The following is a 27,435-nucleotide window of genomic DNA, read 5'->3' on the forward strand; positions in this document are numbered from 1 at the left end:
CAGTTCATCAGAGAAGTATAGAGAAAATTGATGCAACTTCTGTGCAATAGTATGAAACCAAAGTAATCTCCCCGATCAGGACAAATATAGCTAGTTCTGCATTGATTTCCTAAAAGTCACTGGTTAACCATAAATGTTTGAGACATGTGACTATTCTGAACATAGAGAAGATTGTTTACGTCCCATTACTTTTCCACATTGGACTTAACAAGGGAAATTCTTGTAGATCACATTTAGCCTCAAGTGATAACAGTAATCTTGCATGTTCACATCCCTGACTCCCACAGATTCTGCAATGATGTAAAATCTTATGGACCATGGAAGACTTGGCAAGACTACCTGGCTGGCTGTGTCAGAAAATAGTGTCTCAGTGTTTAAGACTATTTTGTAGGAAAATCTGTTAATCCAAAGACGTGTTCTCTACAGAGGAATATGGCAAAGGGCTTGAGATGTGTGATAAAAAATGGAGAATTTTTAGCAGTAAGGCTTTAGAATTAGATGTCATCCCCTAGTGCCCTTCCATTATAAACCCTGTATTGCAGTAATATCTTGACCACCTCAGATCACTTCAGACTGAAACTTGGCTTGCTGGTTGTCAGGTTGCAGGCACATTTCTTTTCCCCCTTTCAAAAATTGTTTAAATTGATTCTGCTATTTTGATGCAAATCTCCTTTGGATCAGAGTGTCAAGCACTTTTTGACAGTAATGAAAGAGGCTTGGACTGAAAAAAACATTTTAATACAAAATTTACACTTTTTAAAATAGGTTAACATAAATTTATTCCTAAAACTGCCGTTCCCAACTGCAAAAGCTACTACAGGTGCTTTATGATATAAAGACACTTTAAAAACAAACACTCCGTAAAAACATTGATAAATTGTATACAAATGAAACAAATTGAGGTCGTGCAACACAAGACAAAAGGCTGGCAGAGGTGGTGGGTAAATAGATAAGGGTAAAAAGACAATAAATACAATAACAGGAGCAAAGGTGAAAGACACAAAGAAAGCCAAAATTATATAATTGACTATAAACTTGGGAAAATGGACAAGGCTTATTTGGTTGTTGTGTGTTTCAGAAAAACTGCAAAATGTGTGTATACGTGCACTTGAAGAATCAAAAAGCTGAAAAACTCTAGATCAAAGTATTTAAAATGCTTTTTGGGGCAGGAACTTTGGCTTTTTAAATGAGGCTGGAGGGATACCTGCTTCCCAAAAGAGGAAATCTAAGAACTAATGGGGACTTCTAAAGCTTTAATTTCATTCAAAGGTGGGTTTTCATTTTATTTTTTTAAAGAGCTGTTTGTTGGAGCTTCAAAAGTGACTGAAAATTTTTTACTTAAAAAGTGAATCCAAAATAAAGGCGAAGACTTCAGGTACTTTAAATTCCTACAATATGGCATAGTGCTGCAACCCACTTCAGTGGCTGCACCACAAAGTGAGTTAGTAATCGTAGTGCAGTTCCTATGAACAGATCTTAACATCAGAAGTAACAATTGCTGTCATCCTTACTAGTCATTTCACCAGTGACGTTTTGGTAAACTCTCACATGACAGGCAGTCCCATCAGGCTGGATTTGAGGCACACTGGTGAGGCAGTGCAAGGAAACTTGCCTTGACACTTATATTGTGTTTGTTGTATTGAGAGATATATCAGCCTCCAATGCCATCAAACTGGCACCTTCAATAAGCTTCACATTTGCTTTTAAGCATTTCTGTAAACATCTAAGGGCCCGATTTATTAAAAGATGATGATATGGGCTCAAGTAGTGGGCTCTGCAGACGCCTGAGATGTACAGTACAAGTTTCAAAAGATTTTGCACACTGTCAGCAACTTCCCCTCTCTTTAAAGAGATCAAGAAAGAAAGGGAAATTGGATCTCCTAGATTTGTACCCAGACTGCTTAGCTTTTCACATGCAACCAACTGTAAAATGGATCACTTTCACTAGAGATGATTACATATCACTCAACAAAGAAAATGATTTAGAGCTCCATGTGGGGCATTCCTCTGTCTTGGATGATTACCAGTACCTCTGAAAAAGAGTCCTTTACGGAATACAGGGTTGTTGCCAGGAACAGCATTATTGTCCCTCTGCTCCCCTTCCATTCTAGGTTTTATTGTCCTCAGGATCGATTAGCTCAGTGCAGAGCCAGACACTGCAGGATTATGGGGATAGTACACCACTGCCTCATAAAAATGAGTGCTGGGATATGGCCCTGTGTACTGAAGCACAACTACACAGCATGCAGCACACTACACAACAACAGGGGTAAGGGAAGTTTGGGTGAAGGACACAGGGACAAACCCTTTTTTTACAAAATGATCATACAGCAGACATGGCCTTACTTTTAACTCAGTTTCTAGAATGCTATTGCTTTAATATTCAGTTTCAAAGACAGTAGGTACATAGCATTGTGGTCACCATTAAAGAGTCAACAGCTACCACCCAATGGTGTCCAAGATAATGTTGTTTCCTATTTTAATTACCGTGACGAAATTATGGTCTCTGTTGGCAAACGAAACATTTTTAAGGGTGATCACTGTTTTACTATTATAATATGGAAAGTCTGAGCTAAATCTTTTGTAATTTCTGGATGCTATGCAACAGTCAAGCTCAAAAACTAGAGGCAAATAAAGAGAACCCATTTATTATTTTTTTAAAACCTCATCTAATTCAGCTAATCTTACCATTTTTTGAGCCTGACTGTTGCATTAGCTCAAACTTTCCATATTATAACAGTTTAAAAAAAAAAAAAACATCCTACAGTGCTCTCATCCCATTGATGGAGTCACAGTGCCCTAAATTATGCCCAGCAAAATGCACTCAACTCTAAAAATCACAATGGCAAAAAGCTGAAATATATAAGACCAGATATATTTCAGAACATCAAGATCTTGTTGAGTTGACAACTAGTTATTTCCTGGCAGTTCATTCTTGAAAAAAGCTTTGTAAGCTGTAACATTTAAACTTGCTGCCCCCTCAACTTTTTCAAAAACAGCTAGTAAGTCAATGACAACCCTTTATATGTGTCTCTTTGCTCGTTGTTGTTATTATTATTATTTATGTACAATTAACACCCACAAAGTGCTAGGTGGTATTCACATACAGAAACTTTAGTTTTCTCTGAAAAGCCTATTTCAACACAGGTAATGGTGAGCTTTCACATTTCTATCAGAGATTTCCAGTGTGCCACAGGTCAGCCTCACGAATGTAGTGCAGGCCACACAATAGCTAATGGATGTTTGCAGCTCTTTAGAAATCCTATGAACCAACCTTTTAAGTAATTAAAAATATGTTGAACTAAAATGTACATTTTAAAATAAATGTCACTTTATGCTACCAAGTGGCCAATATATCTTTCCAGAATCCAGATCTGTCATAAAAACCCTGTGCTTGCTATAGTTTGTGTCAGACGACATACATTTTCATTTCTGTGACCTTTATGACAGCATGGTAAACGTGTGGTTGAGTCCAAGTTAAGATTGGAATGTGGACATTTTAGATACCTTGATTTTTTTTGTCTAAATCTTATTGTAGTCTATATGAGGAACAGTAGATTCACCACGCACTATATGAGGAACAGCAGATTCACCACGCACTGTTGATTCAACCTGCCCTCCATAGCAGTATTTGTTTTTATGTTGCTTCTTATCTATGAATCTGTGGAAGTATTTATGCTTGATCTTCAGAGTGGAACCAGGAGTCTGTTCATTAACCCTGTCTAATAAATATTTTGCTTTTCTCCTTCTAGGTTAGTTTCTTCTTGAAAATATATTTGATGCTTATCCAAACGATCTGTTTTGTTCATGTATTCTCTTCCATTATCCTTTCTAGAGTATTAAGTGTTGCATGTGCAATGTTATTTCGTAGGAGTATGACTGGAGAAACTACCAGCCAAGCAGATTGAGTGCATCTGAACTACAGATGTTGGCTAGTATGAAGAGACAACAAAACGAAGAGCTAGAGGATAATGGGATCTCACATGGACTGAGTGCATCTCAGATTGACAACTGTAATGTCAGCATCAGTACAAGCAGTGATGACACAACAACATGGAACTCTTGTCTCCCACCAGTAAGTTTAAACTGATCTTAGAGTGCTCCAAAAACGTTTACATGAATGTTCAGTAAAAGTCTTCACCAATTTTGAGGTACAGTAGACTTTCTGAATTAAAATTCCTGTGGGTATCACTACAATGGTATCTCTCTCACACTTTAAGCGCTTTTGGCGCCCATTTAAAAAAAAAATCATCAAAATGAACCAGCAGCCAACACACCAGCACCCTCCCCCCCAAAAAATAAACCCATCTCTCTCCAAAGCCTGAGAAAATAAATAGCCTTTGCAGCATGCCATGATAGTGGGAACAACCTGCAGATGTGCAATATGGGTTCTTAAATTCAAAACTGGTTTCAGAATTCAGACCCAAATATACCAGCCAACAGCTGGCTTGCATCCTGAACAATGGCAAACGATTATATTTTTCTGATGGCACAATCTAACCACTCAGCAATGAGCTGTTTAAAGGACAGGACATCATTTGTGTAGTCACAGAACAACATTTCAGCAATCATACAAAGATACTTACAGAAGCTACCATAAAGTTAGACAACTTCTTAGTCCACTTATCTAAACACTTCTAGTTTTTATTTAATAGACTCATAGACTTTAAGGCCAGAAGGGATCATCATGATCAGTCCAGCGGTTCGCAGCCCGCGGGCTGCATGCGGCCCAATTAGCACACAGCTGCAACCCAGCTCATCTGTGTGCTAAAGGCCGGCCCAATGGCCCCCCGGGGTTGGGCGTCTGGGGCTGCCACCCAGCCCCACACAGTGGGGATCTGGGGTCCAGGGTTCCCGGCTGGCCCCGTGGGCTCCGGGATCCTGTGCTGCCGCCTGGTCCCGCAAGCTCCAAGATCCAGGGCAGCCAGCCGGCCCCATGCGGTGGGGGTTTGGGGCTCCGGGCTGGCTGGCCTCACAGGATAGGGGGTCCGGGGCTGGCAGCCTGCCAGCCCTGTTGGTGGGTGTCCAGGGTCAGGGTTTGGACTGCCACTGCCCTGCCACCCAGCCCCTGTGGCCCAGGTAACACACTGTGACCCGCATGTGTTCCCGGCTGCCCGGCGCAGTCAGGTCTGGGCTGCCCCGTCACCCAGCGATATGCGGATATGCGGCCCACAATGATAAATAAGTTGAGAACCACTGATTTTAGTCTGATCTCTTGCATATTGCAGGCCAGAGAACCTCGCCCACCCACTCCTGTAATAGACCCCTAACCTCTGACTGAGTTACTGAAGTCCTCAAATCATGGTTTAAAGATTTCAAGTTACAGGGAATCTACCATTTACATTAGCTTAAATCTGCAAGAGACCTGTTCCCCATTCTGGAGAGGAAAGCAAAAATCCTCCAGGATCTCTGCCAATCTGACCTGGAGGAAAATTCCTTCCCGACCCCAAATATTGCAGTCAGTTGGACCCTGAACATTTCGGCAAGACCCAACAGCCAGACACGTGGGAAAGAATTTTCTGTAGTAACTCAGAGCCCTCCCCATCTAATGTCCCGTCACCAGCCATTGAGGATATTTGCCACTAGCAGTCACAGAACGGCTACAGGCCATTGTAGGCAGTTTCATCATACCTTCCCCTCCATACATTTATCAAGCTCAGTCTTGAAGCCAGTTAGGTTTTTTACCCTCACTGCTCCCCTTGGAAGGCTGTTCTAGAACTTCGCTTCTCTGATGGTTAGAAACCTTCATCTAATTTCAAGCCTAAACTTGTTGATGGCCAGTTTATATCCATTTGTTCTTTTGTCCACATTGGCACTTAACTTAAATAACTCCTCTCCCTCCCTGATATTTATCCTTCTGATATATTTATAGAGAGCAATCATATCTCCCCTCAGCCTTCATTTGGTTAGGCTAAACAAGCCAAACTCTCCTCTCATAAGGTGAGTTTTCCATTCCTTTGATCATCTTAGTGGCCCTTCTCTGCAGCTGTTCCAGTTGAATTCATCTTTCTTAAACACAGGAGACCAAAATTGCACACAGTATTCAGATGAGGTCTCACCAGTGCCTTGTATAATGGTACTAACACTTCCCTGTCTCTACTGGAAATACCTCGCCTGATGCATCCTAAGATTGCATTAGCCTTTTTCATGGGTTTATCACATTGGTGGCTTATAGTCATCCTGTGATCAATCAATACACACATGTCTTTCTCCTCCTCTGTCATTTTCAATTGGTAAATCCCCAGCTTATAGCAAAATTCTTGTTATTAGTCTCTAAGTGCATGACCTTGTATCATCCACTATTAAATTTCATCTCATTTCTATTACTCCAGGTTTCAAGGTCATCCCAGTCTTTTTATATGATATTCCAGTCCTCCTCCATATTGGCAATACCCCCAACTTTGTGTCATCCACAGATTGTATTAGCACAGTCCCACTTTTTGTGGCAAGGTAGTAGTGGATGAAACCATAATAAACATTGAAAATGCCCCGTGGATAAGAAATAACGCAGAACAGCCCTCAGGTGCAGGCCCAGTCTTGCATTAGGTGCACTGGGGCCAGTCCCCACCATAAGTTATTGAGACCTGAGTAATGCTCTAATTTATGTAACTACCAGCAACCACGAGGGGCATATATGTGGACTGGGATTTGCCAGAATGCAGAATCATTGTAGCAGTCTTCCATAATGAATGATCAGTGCTGCATTATAGCTTTGTGGTGGACTAGAGAATAGAGTTTTAAAGTGAACAGAAATGTATTGATAAATTTGTTACTGTCCTAATAAAAGTCTGATTTACAAACTAGTATTTTGGGGGAAGGCAGATAAACATAGCTTTCGTCTAATTGTTCGTAGGACACTGACACTGTGCACTTCCTTGCGTCCCAAGTCCAACATTTAGTTTTCTTAGTACTCACTTGATTAGACCCATGCAAAGAGCCTGATCCTTAAGTGCCTATTCGCATGAGCAGTCCCATGGAGCTGAATGGAACTGCTTGTATGAGTAAGTCTGCAGGATTGGACCAGTAGGTTTCAGGTAAATGAAGAACATATAAAACTCATTAATTTTTGAGTAATTAACAGGAAATTGATAAGGTTATTTAGACATGTCAAGTTTGGTTTTACATGTATTACCATGATTAAAAGAAAGAAAACTTTTACTATAAAATGTACTTTTCCGATATTTAGCAAAGCATGGTGTAAATGCAAAGAGTGTTCTTTGATCCCACTACTTTGATCATCTTCTGAACATTTCAGACTAATGTCTTCAGTTAAAAAAGTGTTTAGATATAATTAATTAGTCATTTAAAATTGTAATTAGATATAGCTGTAGTTATTCAGAATAGTCTTTTGTAGCCATCTCTGTCTACGTAAATCAAACCTATAAGGAAATGTATTGAACTTTGGCAGAGACAGATTTCTCAAGGTTTCTAAATGAAGAGCAAATACAATTAAAAATAATATTTCAAACACCTGAAGCATGCAAGACCCAAGTAATGAATTTGGGAGTCTTATCTGTGCAGCTTTGTGTAGTCGTCTGCTCTACTCTCTGCAAACTGGGCAGTGGGGTTTTAAGGTTGTTAGATTGTAGTGGGAGGTTTTTTGTTTTGTTTTAATTTAGAAAGTGGATGTAATGTTTCTGAAAAATGACAGCTGGACATCACTAGAAATTTTATGCAGTGTTGCTGTAGCCATGTCAGTCCCAGGATGTCAGCGAGATAAGGGGTGCGAGGTCATATCTTTTATTGAACCAGCGTCTGTTGGTGAAAGAGACAAGCTTTCGAGCCACAGCTGAAGGAAGAGCGCTGTACGGCTTGAAAGCTTGTCTCTCTCACCAACAGACATTGGTCCAATAAAAGAGATTACATCGCCCACCTTGTATCACTAGACATTGAAAGTCTTCATATACCCACCCAGCCCCTTCCTTACACTGCTCTAATAACATACCTCAGCCTGAGCCTAGGGGAACATCCTGTAGCAATAACATGGTAGTTTATATCCATGCCCATTCATTCAATTATTGTTGTCTTTTCTGAGCTAGCTGCCAGGGTGCCATTTAGTGCCAATTTTGATCATAGCTTTTGGGGTGTGGACTTACATCTACTAGAAACTGGTCAGAAATCATCAACTGTTATATACTTATGTATTTGGAAAGAAGGATAATGTACTTGTATCACATGAGGATGATGAATTACTTTGCAGTCCATTCGTAACTAAGGAGGATGTTAAACAGCACCACTAGGGATAAACATTTTTAAAACATAAGGTCTGGATAGCTTGCACCAATACACCAAAAAGAGTTTGCTGAAGAGATCTCTGGCCTGCTGATGTTAATTTTTAATACATCTTGGAATATTGGAGAAATACCAGAAGGCTGGAAGAGTGCTAATGTTGTGCCAATATTCCAAAAGGGCAAGCAGGATAATCCAGGTAATAGGCCAGTTAAAATCCCTGGCAAAATACGGAAAAGCTGTTACGTGATTCAGCTGATAAAAGAATTAAAGGATGGAAATATAATTAATGCCGGTCAATGTGGTTTTATAGAAAATAGGTGTAGTCAAACAAACCTGATTTAATGCTTTGATGAGGGCACACTGTCACAAAATAGGGAAGATACCCCAAATTGGTGATATGTTCTATAATTAGATTTCACCAACCCGGTAACAAGTGAGAACTCCTGGATCACTGTACCAGTCTTACCATGGAGTCACAAACAGTCCCCTTAGACTCTCCAATCTATCTTGCCACCTGGACTGAGTGATAATGATCACTTACACCAAAAATCACATCACATTTAAGTTGCTCCCAGACCCAAAGACTACTCATTTGCCCCAGATTGATTGGTACCTTAGATTTGACACCAAAGACAACGTTGGTAGCCAATTCTATAGTAAACTAACTAAAGGTTTATAAGCTAAGAAAAGGAAATGAGAGTTATTGAGAGATTAAAGCAGGTAAAATATATGTACGGGTGAGTCACAGTCTATAATTCCAAACGGCAGCAGAGATGTAGTAATCTGCCAGTTTCCCAAAAGTCTCTCAGGGCTACCCAGAATAACTCTTTGTTCAGTTATTCCACCCTGTTAGAATCCAAACAGTCCAGAGATGAAGGATCTTTCCCTGAATCCCTACTTGTAGCTTCTTCTCACAGAAAACAATCTGACAGGGTCACCACCCACGTTGGCTCTTCCTTTGATGACGGAGAATGAGGACTGCATTTAGAGTCTTTGACCTCCAGTTATATCACACAATCACCACTTGCTTTGAAATTTAGCACTTTTCTGCTAAAGTTTTTCGTTTGAATTCCACAAGGCTTCTTTCTCGTTCGATGGGTTATTTAATTACAGGGGTATACATAATGTAAATGTTTGCTACTATATTATAATAGGATACAGGTACGTGAAAACAATGCAAGTAACATCCCATTAGTTTTCATGGAGTTTAAACACCAAATACACTCTTATACATTTAACAATCACTTTGATTTATGCTAATAAGTGAATTGGCCTGGCTTCCAGCCATCGTTTGTAAACATTCCGTGAGGCCTGGGGCTTTGGCATGAGCTGACACCTAGTTTGCCAGCGTCACAATGAGATTACATGGTTGGTTGATCAAGTTGTTTTGTAGCGGTTATTAATATACTTAGGATTTTGTACAGCATTTGATTTAGTACCGTATGACATTTTCATTAACAAATTAGCACTATACAGTATCAGTAAAGCACATTTTAAATTGTTTTAAAAACTGGCTAACTAACAGATCTCAAAAAGTAGTTGTCATCAGGAAATTATCAAATGATGCAGGGATCAGTTCTAAGCCCCATGCTATTCAACATTTGTGTCAATGATCTGGAAATAAATATAAAATCACTGTTGAAGACACAAAGATTGGTGGCGTGGAAGATAATGATGAGGGACAGGGAAGTTAGAGTGATTTAGACCCGTTGGCAAGCTCAGCACAAACAAATGTGTTTTAATACAACCAAATGCAGTCTAGGAACAAAGAATGCAGGCCATACCTTCAGAATAGGGGTGCTGTAGCTTGGAAAGCAGCGGCTCTGAAAAGGATTTAGGGATCATAGTGGGCAAACAGTTGAACATGAGTTCCCAGAGCAATGCTGTGGCAGAAAGGGCTAATGTGGTCCTGGGGTGTATTGACAGTGGAATGGTGAGTAGAAGCAGGGAGGTGATTTTACCTCTGTGTATGGCATTGGTGAGACAGATATTAAAACATTGCATATAATTCTGGTGTCCACATCCTAAACAGGATGTTGAAAAATTGGAGAGGGTGCAGAAAAGAGTCACAAAAATTATTCCAGGGTTGGAGGAAATGCCTTACAGCAAGAGACTTAGCATCAGTCTGTTTAGTTTATCAAAAAGAAGATTGAGAAGTGACTTGATTACAGTGTATAAGTATCTTCACAGGGAGCAAATACAAGGTACTAAAAGCTCTTCAGTCTAGGAGAGAAAGGCATAGCAACCAGTGAGGGGAAGCTGAACTCAGACAAATTCGAATTAGAAATAAGGCACACATTTTTAACAGTGAGGCTGATTAACCATTGGAACAAGGTTAATCTCTTTATATCTCCAGATTAAGACTGGATGCCAGCCTGGAAGATGCTTTGGTCAAACACAAGTTATTGGGCTCAGTACAGGGGTAACGGGGTGAAATTTAATGGCAGTATATGCAAGAGGTCAGGCTAGATGATCTAACAGCTTTAACATCAATTAATCTATGAACTAATATCACTTAGCTACCGGACTGAGTTGTCATTGAATCCAGACATTAAGCAAAACTCAAGTGTGCAGTATACTTGTGCTACTCCATGGTCACTCAGGGTAACTGACAGATCAAAATTCAGCTTATTTGGAGTCCACGTGGAGCCCCCTTCTGAAGTGAGCAGAAAGCGTTTGCAGACTGTTCTCTCTTCCTTGCATTGTTCTGCTGTATGGCTACAGGTGAATGTCACCCTATATGAATAAAGGCCTTCATTTCTTCAGCTTCCATTCTGTGTTGAAGTTCAGAATTTGTATAATTAAAAGCTAGTTCATATTTACACGGGGATTATTTTCATTACTGAAAATCAGTCCCAGAGAGTCAGGGGGAGCTGCAGATGCTAACAATCAGGACCTTAATAAAAATTATATTTATGTGCAAACCACAGAAAGGCTACAGTGTACCTGCATCCATCTTCCATTAGTACACATCAGCAGGGTTCATCTGCACAATGTATAGGAATCAAATTAGAACTAATCTGTACATTATACTTTATAAAATTAAGGACAATCTGAAAAATTGTCCCTAGCCATGATTAACCTTGAGAGATTACTTCATTTCTAGGTAGTCTCCTTCTGTTGATTTAAAGCATTAACATCTTTTCCTCTCTATTAAATTGATAATGTTTTTTGCAAATCATATTCCCCCATTAAGTCTATTCTTATTTTTCCACAAAAATTATCAACAGCTCTTCCCCAAAAGGTAAGCCTTTTTGTTCTAAATGCTGGGTAATTTTATATAACCTCTTTGTCCCTTGATGTAATCTATAGCAACAGCACCACCAGAAGGCATATTTTATATCCTTTCATTTTTGGAATACACTTTATTTTCTATAAAGTAGTATAGCATATAAGTATGTTACCTAGTAAATGTATGTAATAGTTTACTTGTAACATGATTTTTGTGACTTTAAATTTTCCATCATTTTGCATGTTTTAGTCTGATTTTCGGCTTCATTTAAAAGATGCCCACCTATTTTTGGCTTTAATGAGGTTCAAAAAAACCCCTTCTGAACTGCAAAGATATATAGATCATATTGCTAAGCTGCAGTTAAAACAAATGAACAGATGTTCTTATACAACTATAAAATTGATCTACTAAAAACTGAATTTTATGGCTAATGATAGTTTTCCAAGAACTGAAATGTAATATCTATGCTGTCAAAAGAAATTGTTGAAATATAAGTTGTTTAGCAGCTGTTCTAAACTGTGACAGCCCTAAAGGAATAAAATAGCTTTAGGTACTGTACATTACGCAGCATAGCTGTCAGATGTAGATATTTTTTAAAACATTGAATTTTACCTTGAAGGTGATTGGTAAGGGTTTATAAAATGTGAAAAATTAAAAATTGCTTAGATTCCAAATCAGTAATAGAATATTTATGTAGAATTAAAAAATATAAGTATTTTGAAAATGAAAATATTGTACATTGCATCCCGCTTGACCTTTTCAGAGAGATGAAATACACATAAAGGTGTTGCACAATCCTGTGGAATATTTGCGGCTGTACACTTCATCCTCCTATTCCAAAAAGTCAAAATGTCTGTATCTGGCCTGCCTCCACCCAGAAATAGGCCTTGCTGGCAGGATACCCCATTTCTCAGACAGTTGGTGCCAGTCAATTTTAGACAGCAGTGCAGCATTCGCTGTCTAGAGATCCTCCACATCCCCTTTGTCATTCTGTCTCCAACCTTGGGAGTTGACAAGTACTCAGCCAGATTGAAGAAGCTTTCTTATCTCCTAGAAATAGCAGCAGTCGAGCTTGTCTCTCACAACAAAAGATGCTCAGGGCTCTACTCCGTATTCTTCATCGTAACAAAAAAAATCCGGGGAGGGGGTCTTGGCCATCTGATTTCTCAAAAGCCAGAAAAGGTTGATGAAGATGAAATTCAGGATGGAGACTGGCTTGCACTATCATATATATATGTCCCCAGCAGATATTGATGTACCTAGCAGAAGCTTATCTGGATGAGAAGTGCTATATTAGAGCCGCTGCTTATCATCTGTGTATTCAGATCCAACCCAATAATCATCCATTTTTTGGCTAACCAATTAAAATTGACACTATCACTACATAACCATTCATCTGTTCTCCACTCGCTAGCCTGTTCACAAAGGTATTGGTAGTGATGATTGCTATTCTTAAATGACACACTTACCACAGCATCTCCAGGGGCCTCTCAAGGTCTCTAGGCACGCAAGTTCACAATACATTTAAAGCAAAGCTTCCTCGTTCCCTCTGAGGTCTGTTCGCCTAGGAGTTGAGTTACAAGAAAAGCTAGTGTTCTCAACTCAAGAAGGGTTCGGCAAGATGCAGACCCTGATCTCTAAGGTGTCACGGAATTGAGTATCATTAATCCATCTTTATCATAGTTACAGGGCTAGCTGGTCTCTCTGACTGCACCCCCTCTCCAATGCGAGGTCTCTTGTTCTTACCTGTGTCAGGACAGAATCTCACAATCCTTCCATTCTTAGGGCATGTCTACACTGCACACTCCGTACGGCAGTGTGTAACGTAAATACACTCCATGCCCCCCTAGCACTGATAGAAATAGTAGTGTAGATGGTGAGGTACTGCTTTGGCAAGTACAGTAAAGACACACCTAGGCTCTAAAGCAGTCGTTGTCAACCTGTTGCTTACGGGCCGCTTGTGGCCCAAACAGCACACAGCTGCGACCCATGTGACATCATCAGGGCCATAACTACAGCAGGTGCGGGAGGGGCACTTGCCTCGGGCGCAGAGCCAGCAGGGGTGCAAAAATGGGGCGGTGCAGGATTGGATCCAGTGTCAGTGCCCCCCCTTCCCAGGATCAGGGTGCTCAGTGCTCCCCACAGGATCCCGGGTTCAGTGACCCTGGCTGGAACAGGCTCCCCGGCACTAAGATCTCAGCAGCAGGCAGGCAGGGCAGGCTGCACAACTGAGCTCTGTGCAGCAGAGGTAGAAGACCAGCGGGTGCAGGGAAGAGGGTGCAGGGGTCTAGGGCCACGGGGAGGGGGATGCCACTGGTATATGGAGAACAGACTCTAGGTCGGGGGACTGTTGGCTGGGGGCAGTCCCTGGATGGGGGGGTTGAGTGGTGGAGAGGGCAGTCCTTAGGGGACTGCGTGCTGAGGTAGGTGCTGGGAGGCAGTCCCTGGGTGGGGGACTGGATGTTGGAGGCAGAAGTCCCTGGGGGTGGGGGGCGTCATTCTGCCCTGGACAGGGCACCCTGTCTCTGCAGGGACACGTGTGCCAGCCCAGTGTTGGGGGGAGGGTCTGGATGCTGGCGGGACAGTCCCAGGAAGGTTGGGTGATTGAGGGCAGTCTGGGGAGGGGCTGAAGGGCAGGCCCTGAGTAGGGTTGGGTGCAGGGGGTGCAGTCTCTGGCTGGGGCGGGGGGCTCACATCAGTCAGGGCTCCCTATCTTTGGAGGCGGGCTCCAGGAGCTCAGCCCAACCATGCCGCCAGCAGCAGTGCGGAAGTGAGGGTGGCAATACACCACGCCATGCCACCCTTACAGTAAATTAATTAATTTTAACAGTTAATGTTTTGACTGACTTTGCTAATTTAAAATGCTCTTGATAGATATTTGGCAGTGTTGTAATGAAAGGTACGATATCGATTTGAATCGTATTGCTGTCATATAACAAGCACTAAACTTTTTTTTTTTTTTGTAAATGTACAACTACACCTCTACCCCGATATAACGCTGTCCTCAGGAGCCAAAAAATCTTACTGTGTTATAGGTGAAACCGCGTTATATCAAACTTGCTTTGATCTGCCAGAGTGTGCAGCCCCTCCCCCCCCCAGAGCGCTGCTTTATCGCGTTATATCCGAATTTGAGTTATATCGGGTCGCGTTATATCAGGGTAGAGGTGTAGTATAGATATACAGTAGAACCTCAGCGTTATGAACACACACACAACTACACACCTCATTTGGAACTGGAGGTACACAATCAGGCAACAGCAGAGAGGGGGAAAAAAGCAAATACAGTACAGTACTGTGTTAAATGTAAACTACTAAAAAAATTAAGGGAAAGCAGCGTATTTCTTCTGCATAGTAAAATGTCAAAGCTGTATGAAGTCAGTGTTCAGTTGTAAACTTTTGAAAGAACCACCATAACGTTTTGTTCAGAGTTACGAATATTTGAGTTACGAACAACCTCCATTCCCGACGTGTTCATAACTCTGAGGCTCTACTGTATTGTGCATCCCACATAACACAGAGGGAGCTGCATATGCAGCCCACAATGGTAAATACGTTGAGCACCACTGCCTTAGAATATGTATCCTACATTGCTGTCTACACAACCAAGCAGTGCTTCCCTGTCTCCACGGTTATTTTTAGCAGTGTAGTGTCCCACTGCCGGCGTCTTTCCCTGCTGCAGGGAAAGGCTCTGGCAGCTCCACACTGCCTCCCCTCTAGCAGAGCCTTTTACTGACGCATACATGTCGGTACATACAGTTTTCTTTTAACTGGGACCCAGGCACACTAACCTATGTAAGCCAACCACTTGTCACCCTGTAGAGCTGACATAGTTTCAGGGACCTCCATTTCCTCTCTTTGGGGATTAAATGGCCAGAGAATGAATATTCCCAGACAGCCATGTTCCTGAAAGCAAAGAAGTAAATGTTTGGCTAGGAAGAGAGTATTTTAGAAAAAGTATTGTATGTGTATTCATCAGGATGGGCAGAGATGGTGTCCCTAGCCTCTGTTTGCCAGAAGCTGGGAATGGGTGACGGGATGGATCACTTGATGGTTACCTGTTCTGTTCATTCCCTCTGAAGCACCTGGCATTGGCCACTGTCAGAAAACAGGATACTGGGCTAGATGGACTTTTAGTCTGACCCAGTGTGGCCGTTCTTATGTTCTTAAGAATGTGGGAATTTTAAAAATGTTTTTGTGATCCACATACATACCTCAGTCTCCCTGTGGGCTTTGTACAGCCATACTTTGAGTGGAAAGAAAAGCAATGGGGTGTTTGAGCCACCTATGTGTCTGGATGGAAGCCAGAATCATTAACAAGAACTGAATAGAACCTACACATGTGAATGACGGATTTGGGACTGATAGACAAAGGGACGGGGAAGAGCGAAGGTGGAGTTCACGGAAAGAGGGTCTGAAGAAGCCATGCTTCCCCAATATACACTCTGTCCTAAGCCCACTTTCCTGATGCTAGTCCAAAGACTTTCAGACATGCAATTGAACATGAGCTCCCAGTGCAACACTGTGGCAGAAAGGGCTCGTTTCAGAGTCATGGAGACTACAGGCCTGCTCTTGCAGAACAGCGTGGATCTCTGGGGTCCACTAAAGGGATATTCCCAGGAGACTGGTTGAAGGCCAGGGCATAGACCTGACCCCGTGAATGCATGACAAGAGGCATTTAGGAATAATGCCTGAACTATAAGTGGAAACAGTTAAGTGACCACCATGAGACCTCTTTTCCTTCCTGCCCTGAATACCCCAGTTGGTCCCCTATGGAAAGACACTTCCTCAAAAATATTCATACTAATATACTATGCCAGTGGCAGATGCAAATACTGATTCAGATACAGCACCTCTATATTTGTCACCTCAGCACTCCTAGACATTCTGGGCTTCCTCGTATGTTCCCAACAAGAGATGAAAAGGAAAATGATGATTCCATTTACACGGCTCAGTCACTCCCTTGATGGAAACAGGAAGCCCACCTGATGGTAGGATACTCCAGGCCAGATTTTAAAGATACTTAAGGACCTAGTGAGATTTTCAAAAGCACCTCGGCACGTAAACACACATTGATTTCAATGGGTGCTAGATACAGGGCCAGCTCTAGGCACCAGCAAAACAAGCTGGTGCTTGGGGCGGCACATTTTTAGGGGCGGCATGGCCAGCGCCAGAATGCCGTCCCTAAAAATGTGCCCCGGCCGCCCTAGCTCACCTCCGCTGCTGCCGCTCGTGTGCCACGGCGCGCGAAACAGCTGATTCGCGCGCCGCTGCTCCCCCTCCCTCCCAGGCTCTCAAACCTGGGAGGGAGGGGGAGATCCCGAGCGGCCGCGGTGCACGAAACAGCTGATTCATGCACCGCTGCTCACCCTCCCTCCCAGGTTTGAGAGCCTGGGAGGGAGGGGGAGACGCCGAGTGGCCACGGCGCGCGCGCCGCTTCTCCCCCTCCCTCCTAGGCTTGAGAGCTTGGGGGGAGGAGGCAGGGCTGGGGATTTGGGGAAGGGGCGGAGCTGAGGCGGGGCCGGGGGTGGGGTAAGAAAAAAACGGGGGGGGGGCGGCCAAAATTGTTTCTGCTTGGGGCGGCAAAAATCCTAGAGCCGGCCCTGGCTAGATAACTAGATATTATGGAAAATTCCACTGGGGCACCTAAATACCTTTAAAAACCTGGCCCTCCCTCTGTAATCCATACCCCCAAAATATTCTGACCACAAATGCCTGCCTTTCAGGAGGGAAGCACACCTGGGCCACTCTAATAAACTACTTCCAAAACATCCCATTCCTAACAAAGAGTAGTCTGGTTGGCTCTTTGAGATTTCAGGGTCAATAGAAAGAGCATGTTAGGGTTCAATCAGACAACACTCTGTGACTGCATCCGAGGTGCCACAAGAAGTTCATCTCTAACTTCGGGACTCTTAGCCTCCATCATGGCGATACACAGAAAGGAGCCACTGAACACAAAAATACTCCCATCCTCTTCTCCTTAGTCTGTCTCTCTCCTCTGGCTCTTCCCCCTGACAGTACATGCATGCTCTAGTTTCTCCGGTCTTGAAAAAAACCACACTTGACTCCACTTGCCTCTCTAATTAATGCCCCAGCTCTCTTCTCCATTTCATCTCTAAGATAATTTAACACACTGTCTACAATCGCAATCTCCTCCAATTCCATCCTAGACCCTGTCCAGCCTGGCTTTCAAAGACCTCTTCCTAGCCAGATCTCAGAATCAGTACTCCATCCTCATCCTCCTTGACCTGTCAGCCACCCTTGACATTGTTGACCACGCTCTTCTTGAAATCTTGTTCTCCCCTGGTTCTCCTCCTACCTCTCTAATCACTCCTTCAGCATGTCCTTTAGAAGATCCTCCCCTACTGCTTTCTGCAGGGTCTCCACAGGGCTCTGTCCTTGGTCCCCTTCTCTTCTTCTGCTACTCCTTATTTCTGGATAATCTCATCCACAAACACAAATTCAACTACCATCTCTAGGCTGGTGACTCACAGGTATACTTTTGTACTCCAGACCTGTCTCCTTCTGTACCAACTAAAATCTCAGCCTGTCTCTCTGTCATCTCCTCATGGATGTCGAGCGACAAGCTTAAGCCAAACAGGAATAAAACTGAGCTCTTAATCTTCCCTCTCCTGCCAAGCCTTCCCCAGTACTTCCATTCTCCGTCAAGACCACCAGCCTGCCTGCCGCTCATTATTTCCTTGTGCTCCCCATTGGTCTGTCTGTATCCATGTGTTGTCTCTTGTCTTATACTTAGATTGTCAGCTCTTTGGGGTAGGGACTGTCTTTTTGTTCTGTATTTGTACTGTACAGTGCCTAGCACAGTGGGGGGACTCGTTCATGATTAGGTGCTCGTAGGCACTATGGAGATGCAAATAATATATAATACATTATAGGATGTAAGCGGACAGACAACAGAAACTGATCTTTAAACCCAGACATATCCCAGCTGATATCTTAACTAGGTCATCCCAAGGCGGATATATTCCCATCCAGTGAAAATGTAAAACCCAGGCTATTCTTTACTGGAGAACCAGATCAAAGATCACTGGGAACAGATGTTATGATTCCTGGATAGCCTGACTGGGTGCTCTGTGTTTTCCCTTCTCTCCTACTACCCTTTTTTGGGATGTTCACGATCACAGTTTGATCAGTGATATGAACATCACTCCCCAGGGACATCTGTTTGATCACATCTCTCTCCACTTCCAAAAATCATGGGAACACACTCATTTTGTTAATGTTGGTCCCTGTTTAAGACCCTATTCCTTTAATAAAGCTGCATGTTTGTTTTTAGTATTTCTCATTTCATTGTGTATTGACAATGTTTGTGTATGGTTATGTTTTAATTTATCTGTGTCATGCCCTGAGTGCTTTGGGTGGAGCTGGGTGCTTTGTAAATATAATGATTATTCTTCTGTTACCTTGCACTGAGACAAAAATATATTCCTAAAATTTAGAGCTCTTGGATTTTTTTATATCAGTTTGTGAACATTCGTTTTTTATGTTAAATACACTGTTTCTTTTAACTAAAAATATGATCCACATTATATAACATTAAAACTGAGTAGGACACCATCATGGAGATAAACATTGATAAACTAGAGTTAACAACGTTTCATAGGATTTGCATCTACTTTGTGCAAGGTGATCAAATCTCATGTAAATGCTTATACTGTAACTCAATGTACAATGTATAGGCATATCAACCAAGAAAATCATCAATTTAAAATGTACTTTTACAAAATTGGAACCTGAATACCATTTTTGAAATTCCACCTCAGTGATGAAGACCATAGAATTCTAATATATCAGATACTACAAATATATTGTTCGCAAAGGATACTCTCTTATACCTCTAGATATATTGAAAAAATATTTGCACAGTTACCGTCTCACTACTGTTTTTTGTGTTTTTCACAGCCTGTCAATCAAGGTCATCACTATCAAAAAGAAATGAACCCACTTCCTCATTCCAATCCAAGGTAAGATTCTGTTTATGGGCCAGGCAGTGAGAATTCAGTTAGAATATTCTGGCTAGTAAATGTGTCTTTCTTTGATTTCATCTTAGATCGTTTTTTCAATTGTTACCTCTTCATAGCGTTTTCCCACCGCTCTTTTTCTTCAGAGTTCTGTAACATTGCAGTGTGACCACATTATCCCAGGGTGCAGGACAGAACTCCACTATATGTAATAGCCATCTGCACATAGTGTCATGCATGTAATGTAACCGATGTAGGCCCTGATCCTGTGAAGTGGTGCATGACACAGTAGGACTTTGTGTGCACATCACATTGCAGGACTGGGGCTACAGTCATTTAGGGGTGTGGGTTGGTTTGCGTTGGGGAGGGCGGATTACATTCCTTGTAGTCAAGGAGCCCCATTCTTCACAAATGATACATGATTTTAACATTATGGAATTAGACAGGGCCTTTAGTTACACAGCACTTTCAAGAGTAGAGTATTATGTAATAGTACTGGGGCATTTGCAGATTTAGTCTGTCTATAACGTATATAAACTATTCAAGTTTGAAGTTGTGTCTGTTCGCATTGTAGTCAGGACCAAAACTCCCCTTGGCTTCAATGGGACCTTTTGAAAGAGAGAGAGAAAGAGAGAGAGACTTGTCCACTATCAGAAACCTCTTAAACTACTTTATCTGTGAAATCTTACGATCCTTTTGTCACCACACCTGTCGAGCCTCCATATTGAACTGTAGTTCAGACAGACAGCTGTGTCCACACTTCACAGCAGCACTGAGAAAGTTTTGTAATAACACATGAATAAGTTTATTAACAAAGAACATAGGTTTAAGTGATTTCAAGTAAGAGTATGCTGTGTTGTTGTAGCCATGTCGGTCCCAGGGTATTAGAGACGAGGTGGGTGAGGCAATATCTTTTATTGGACAGACCTGAAGAAAAGCTCTGTACGGCTCAAAAGCTTTTGTCTCTCACCAACAGAAGTTGGTCTAATAAAAGATACTATCTACCTTGTCTCTTCAGGTAAGAGTGAAAGAGATATGAAAGGTTACTAACAAAACATGCTTTTTAGTGACTAAAACTTAATGTCGGCAAGTTACAATCTTTGTCTAAGCGGGTCTCTCACCTATAGTCCGTTCCCAGAGACGTCAACCCCCTTGGTTGAAGGATCCACCTTTCTCAGATTTCTAGAGCTCTGGCCTCTTGTGTCCTTTAGTGGCCAAAATGTTTTTTTGTTTCTACTTATAATTCCTAAAGTCCATTGTCTCTGTTTCAAGAGCCAGGAAGGCTTCCTAGGGGTATAGCTTCCATCCCTCTTGTGAATGCTAAGTGATCATCCCCCCCGCTTGCTAGTTTGATAGCTGCGTTTACTGTATGTGTAAATGTACTTCCATTGTTTCTGGGCTTATCAGGCTCAATTTACATTGGAGACGCAGTCAAGCAGGCAAAACAACATTTCTTTGTCTAGGACAGGCTGGGTTTATGCATGCTTGACAAACACCTTTTACAAACATATTTGCAGCACACATCTATAATTCTTTATACTCTGCATGTGTGGGGGGTGGGCAGGATAGCTCAGTGGTTTGAGCATTGGCCTGCTAAACCCAGGGTTGTGAGTTCAATCCTTGAGGGGGCCATTTAGAGAAGTGGGGTAAAAATCTGTCTGGGGATTGGTCCTGCTTTGAGCAGGGGGTTGGACTAGATGACCTCCTGAGGTCCCTTCCAACCCCGATATTCTATGATGAGGTATTTGTAACCATTTGTTTCTCAGGCCTGGATTTCAGCACTGTCATCCATGCTTTTGTTACCCTAACGTGAAGTGCATGGGACTACTCTTGAAGATCCCTCGAAAGCATCAGCTAGTGCACTTGGCAGCTATCTGCATTCTTGGTGGTCTTTGTTCAGAGAGCATATTACAGCAGTTATTTGTTAGCAGGCTTGGCTTCCTCTTCTCTTTCATGTGTACATCAAGGTGTTGACTTTGGTCTACAAAGGCCATAGATAGCTTGGGACCTGCTGACCTATCCCAGCTCCCCAGATATAAATGCCAGGTAGCTAGTATGTGGGCATTCTGGGTGCAGGGCCCTTAATTCTGGAATTGATTTCTCTCTCTGGTCTGACAGTGCTCAAGTCTTCTATTTAGGGCATGGCTCATGGTCCACCTCTTTTTGCAGGCTTTTTCCCAAGGGAAGGGTGAGTAGTTCATTTGTTAAAAGTCATGCACAACATTTCATATACTGTAACAATATGCTCAAACACTTTAGTGCCAGGTGCATTTTATATACTGAAAAACTTAATAAACTCCTTTATCATACACATAAGATAAACATTTTTAACATACCAGGTCAGGTTAATATGTTCAAGAAAGTTAGTTTGTGTTTTATATACAGATTCAAAGTCAAATTTTCTGGGCAAAAATTACTACCAGCTTTTGTACCGCTGTTTAATCTGTCACACAGTAATCTTTAATTTTTTTACAAAATCATTTTTGACAAATGTGGGCAATCAAAATACCTGTAAAATACCTGACTTGCAGTTGCCTCATAAATTCAGTATCCCTTCTGAGCTCCCAGAAAGGCATTATTGGGCTGTAAACATAGAAGACAAAATTTTGAGGTCAGCTTGCATCAGGATATAAAAACTGGAGAAGATGTATGTAATGCAGGAGTATTTTATAGCCTGTGACTGAAAAATCATGATTCACATTGTTACATTTTATTTGAAGATGGAAAACTTAGAAATGTTGTTCACCATGGAGGAAAGGGGGACAAGTAAATGAGAAGAGAGATAAAACTGATGGTGATTCTAAAATGAGTGAGCTCCTGAACTATTCTTTAAAACCAGTTTTAACAAGCACTGTAAGAAAAAATGTGTATGTAACCTATGTAGAGGGGAGGCAAGTCAATTTACTTACCAGTCCTTTCAAATGAAAAATATAACACAGGCCTAACCCCAAAAATTGTTATAAATAAATACAGCGATTGGGTCTTCTGACAATCTGGGATCTTCTGCTTTCATGTAGGCTGAGCCTGGGTATTCTATTGACAATTAAATAAAGCATTTAGTTATACTGCATAACCAGTTGTTTCAGCATCCATGACACTGAGCACATACACAACTTCAAATAAGAGAAAAAAACTTGACAATTACTGCAGCTGTTAGGCTCACACGCTGTCGTTGGTTCAATGACATAACACATCTCACAAAGACGTTTGGCCTCTGATCTGCGATTGTTCCTTTACGATGTCTTCCCAGTCTCAATCTCACTGACTTCTGTAAAATTACAGGAAACCATATTGAGATCCAACCCACAGATTCAAACTGGGTTATCCCTGGCAGCTCTATCTGCTCCCTACAGAGTTGGCGGGGGAGGATGTGTGTGGATCTGACGGGTGCTGTGCCAGTCAGGACACAGGGCCATGCTTTGTGTCTCAATAACATACATATTCACACAAACACAAGCACCCGATTTACTTAATTCTAAGCTTGCTTCTTAGAACAACAAGACCAGGGCAGGAGCCTTTTAGGCTAGTAGCAAACTTCCCTATCCCTTTAACTATGACCGATTGCTATATTTAAAAAAAAATACTTATTTTCCTTCTTGGGACTAAGGACTTTAGAGATACTTGAACATATAACTGCTGCAGACCAATAAGGTCCAACTAACCTGTAAAATTACAGGAAACTGTATTGAGATCCAACCCACAGATTCAGTATGGGTTATCCCTGGCTGTTCTCTCTTCTCCCAGCTGGGCTAGATCTGACTGGTGCTCAACATGACTGACAGTTTTGTATCCCTGACAGCGCTCATTATTGATTGGCCAGGAGCTTCCAGCTTCTAACTAAAGGCAGGAGGATAGGGGGATGGGATGTGTCCACAAGCAGGCGTGTCTGCCCTTAAAGAAGTCTTCCACATCAGCTTCAGAACAGCTACTGAGCATGGTTAACAACTTGCACTCCCTCTAGTGTGCTGAAATAGCAACTCCTTTGTATCACTCTGTTGGGGAATGTTTCGGTATCAGCTCAGAGCAAGTAGAAACGGCAGCTGTGATTACAGCAGTAAGTTATTGGCTGAACACCATGAAATAAGAAAAAGAAAAGGGGGCTCCATCTGGACAGTTGGGAACTATCTAAATCCTCCTAAGCAGGCAGTAGCTGTTGCAGAGAAGCAGGTAAAAGAATATTTGAAAAATGGATCTATGCTGTGTAGATTAGCGGATGTGAATGATATCCAACGTAATGGTATTGAGACAATCAGCACAAGCAGTTTCTTTTTGAATAGTCATGGACCACTGAGGAGGTACCAAATGACTGGGAAAAAGCATGGGTGGTAATGTTATTCATAAAATACAGAGAGAGTGATCACGGCAGTTACTATCCAGTAAATTTAACTTCTATCCCTAACCAAGTTAAGGAACAGATATGAAAAGGAAACCTCTTAAAAGATAATGGCACTGAGCGCAATAAACAGAAAGGGCTAGAGCTAGACTCAATCGGCAGGGGTTCCACAGAGCCCAGGTCAGAAAGCCACCCTGGAATATCGGTACAGTCACACCAGACTGTGCTCCTCTGTGGGGTCCAGAACCTGCTAGCACAGTGAGCCTGGTTGGCTGGGAGGGCCAGGGCCAGGCCCACCCGGAGATATGCTGGATTCCAAGCCCGAGCCAGACAGTTTCCATAAGTGGGACTCCTGTGACGTGCTGGCTGGATTTTAAAGTTGTTCTCGCCCAGCTGAGCCCAAAGAGGAAGGCAGTGGCGTTGCTGCCACTACCCTCACCTAGGAGTGATATCTCCTTCGAGTGCAGAGGGCTGCAAATTGCCACCCACCTTGCATGCAGCTGGTACTGCTTCATCCTCCATCAGCTTCATGTGGCATGGAAGGTTTGAAAGTTTTATAAAAAGAAACGCTAAATGAAGAGAAATATTGTACAGGCTTTCAGGCCCTGCAGGGCTGTAAAACATGGCACCGCTCTCAAGAAGGCATTGTGAGCCAAGCTGTAGGCACTGTATGGACAGACTTTTTGAAGTTTCTACAGACTCTTTTCAGAAAATCTGTTCTTTCCAAAAAAGAGCCGATTTTCTGTCATTTTTTTTTATTAAAGTTGAAAACGATTGCTATAAACACTGGCTCTGCCTGGGACTCACCAGTTGTCACAACATTGGCATGGTGGCATACCAGGCTCTTCCCAAGCCACCAACTGAAATTTATGCACTGAAGTTCAAACAGCTGGTTTCCCAAGTAACTGCCTAAACAAGCTAAGATGGGACATAAATATTTCAGCACTTAAACAGGGCTTCCTGTAATCAGAAACATATTTTATACCTCAGTAATCTCATACAAAAGATGCACAGCCAGATTTTCAGTCAGGCTTCAGCTGGGCTTGTGACTTTGCACCTGTCCAAAATAAATAAACAAATGTACCCACAATAAACTGTGGGCACAGATATTTGTAGTTAGATGTCTACCTGCTTTGGATTGTGGCCGCAGCATGAAAGGCCAGGACTTAAAATCTGACCCATGCTGTATGAGAGAGTTCTCTGATTAGGGGGACCAGACAGCAAATGTGAAAAATCGGGACAGGGGGTGGGGAGTAATAGGAGCTTAGATAAGAAAACAACCCAAAAATCGGGACTGTCCCTATAAAATCGGGACATCTGTCGGTAAGGTGGCTGGTCCATATCAGTGAGTTATGGGTATCGCACCTTTAAAAAGCATTTATGTGAAAAACCAGAGCAAAAACTAGAATGTTCGAGAGCCAGGAATTTAGGAGTGAGGATTCCACTTCTCAAGCAAGGCACTGAGACTCTCTCAGATAACTACCACAGCTTTCACTCTGCCCCAGTATGGACCAGACAAGCACACTGACAGCTGAACACCTTAATCCCAATAAAACTGCAAGATTTAGGAAGTTTCCCAAAAGTCCCCAAAAGCCTAAACAGAATTGTCAATCTCCCAAAGACCCTGCTTAGGCTGTTTGGGGAGGGCGGGGGAACTGACAAACGTCCCTAGACTAGTTGGGATCTCCTGGGCTTAATAAGGCTCCCATTGACTGGGAGTGATTTTGAAGGGCTCTTCCATGCCCCTACTAAGGCTTGGGGGTGGGGTAAGGGCTCTGACCCCTAAAGATCCCAACAAGTCCAGCAGAGTCCGTAGGAGGAATTGGAATGCCTTTTCGCTATGCTCCCACCTCCCATCCCCTTTGCTTCACTGCTCTCCTTCCTGCTCCACGTCTCTTCCCACTCAAACTCCATGTTCTCCCCAGCCTGCCAATCCACCTTCCTGCAGACAGTTGCTATGGAAAGTATCTCTTTTGTAATTACTCTGTTGACTTTATAGTATTCAGTCCTACCCTCAGATATGTGGGGATAAAGGCACAGTAACTGATTGAGTAAAATAAGCAGCGGTTGCATTCAGTAGCACAGCACCCACAATCTGTTTCTTCTTTACTAGCATGTCTTGTGTTTATTTTGGCTTTGTTTGCTAACTGTTTACAAAAAAGAAAAAAATGAAAACTAGCCAAGGTTCTAAAACCCTGAAGAACTTATAAAGTATTTACTAAAATACCTAACTGGAAATGGATGATGCTATCCAGGCCAGCATTTCGTTTAGATTTCTATTTTATCTATTAAAAGTGTCATTGCTGTGCTATGGTTTAAATTCTTTATAGCTTTTCCACTTGTGGTTGTGATATAAACATCCTTCTATCTATAACTGGCTGATAAGGGCCTGCAGTCTTTGACAAATGATTAATAGCCACTGACCTCAGTTCACATTGGTTCAGTATAGGCTGACTGACGCAAGCTGTCTTGTCATCATAACCTACATGTATTACATTGGACTGATCAGGATGTCATCATTTTTCTTTCCTTTACAATCTCAAATATTTTTTTGCAACCAGTAAGCATGATGTTTTCTCTGTCTTTTGGTGAATGAAACTTTTCAAACAGAAACAGATAAAGTGTACAGATCAATAAATTACCAAACAGAGGTTACATTGTATATCAGCTTCAGTTGTTTAATGTTATAATAAAATCTCAACTGATATGAAATTTGTACCATCCAGAATTTTTTGTCTCAGTGACTTGCAAATCAGAACATTTTAAGAGATTAACAACTTCAAAAGATTAGAAAAAAAGTTATGTGCTTCTTCCTGAACATAACAGAACCAAAATCCTTAATTATTACTTAATCACAGCATGTGATTTTCTAATTTTTGTTATGTCTGTCTACAGTAGGTAAGGCAATGAATCATAAAAATGGATAAGCTGCTTTCTGAATTCATTTTTTAGCTTAGTTTCAACCTTGAGGCCCGGAGGCTCAAATAAATGTATGATGTTGAAATCTTAACTAGAGAAACTTTTAAAAAGGAAACACACTTGCTCACTCTACCGTAAATTTATTCAGATTAGGGGGGCACTCCAGCTACCTGCAGAGGAAGAACAAACTAGTGATTAAATCCCACAATAATGAAAATCAGGAGATCTAGTTCTTTCCCTGACTCTGCCAGACTTCTTGTGTGATTTTGGATAAATCACTTTACCTGGAGGCCCTGGTTTCCTCATATGCAAGATGTGAATAATTAGGGTTACCATCCGTCCGGGTTTCCCCAGACATGTCCGGCTTTTTCAGCTTTAAATGGCCGTCCGGGGGGGATTTCTAATAAAGTAGAAATGTCCGGGATTTCCCCCTTCCCCTCATGCAGAGTGCGGCGCGGCTGATTGGACGGCTGGGCCTGATTGAAAGCCGCTCGCAGCCACTGGGGCCTTTAGCAGCCAGAGTCCCTCCCCCTCCCCCGCTCCCTCCTCCCCCGCAGAGCAGCGCCAAAGTGTTTGGCTGCACGTGGAGCTCGCAGCTCTCCCTCGGCCTGGGGGGGGGGCAGGCAAGGGACAGGGAACAGGGGGGGTTAGATTGGTCGGGGGTTCGGGGGGGCTGTCAGGAGAAGGGGGTGTAGAGAGCGGTTGGGGCAGGCAAGGGACAGGGAACGGGGGGGTTAGAT

General features: G+C 42.3%; 1 protein-coding gene across 1 annotated transcript in view; it reads left to right on the forward strand.

Annotated features, from left to right (window-relative positions):
* Positions 1-27,435, forward strand: part of CFAP20DC (CFAP20 domain containing) — a 154,871-nt gene that overhangs the window by 103,342 nt on the left and 24,094 nt on the right. The window contains exons 12-13 of the mRNA XM_065408313.1: positions 3,872-4,075; positions 19,385-19,446. Of these exons, the coding sequence (XP_065264385.1) occupies positions 3,872-4,075; positions 19,385-19,446 (266 nt within the window). The remainder of the gene's footprint in view (positions 1-3,871; positions 4,076-19,384; positions 19,447-27,435) is intronic.

This window comes from Emys orbicularis, chromosome 7, assembly GCF_028017835.1.
Source record: "Emys orbicularis isolate rEmyOrb1 chromosome 7, rEmyOrb1.hap1, whole genome shotgun sequence".
NCBI classification, from domain to species: domain Eukaryota; kingdom Metazoa; phylum Chordata; order Testudines; family Emydidae; genus Emys; species Emys orbicularis.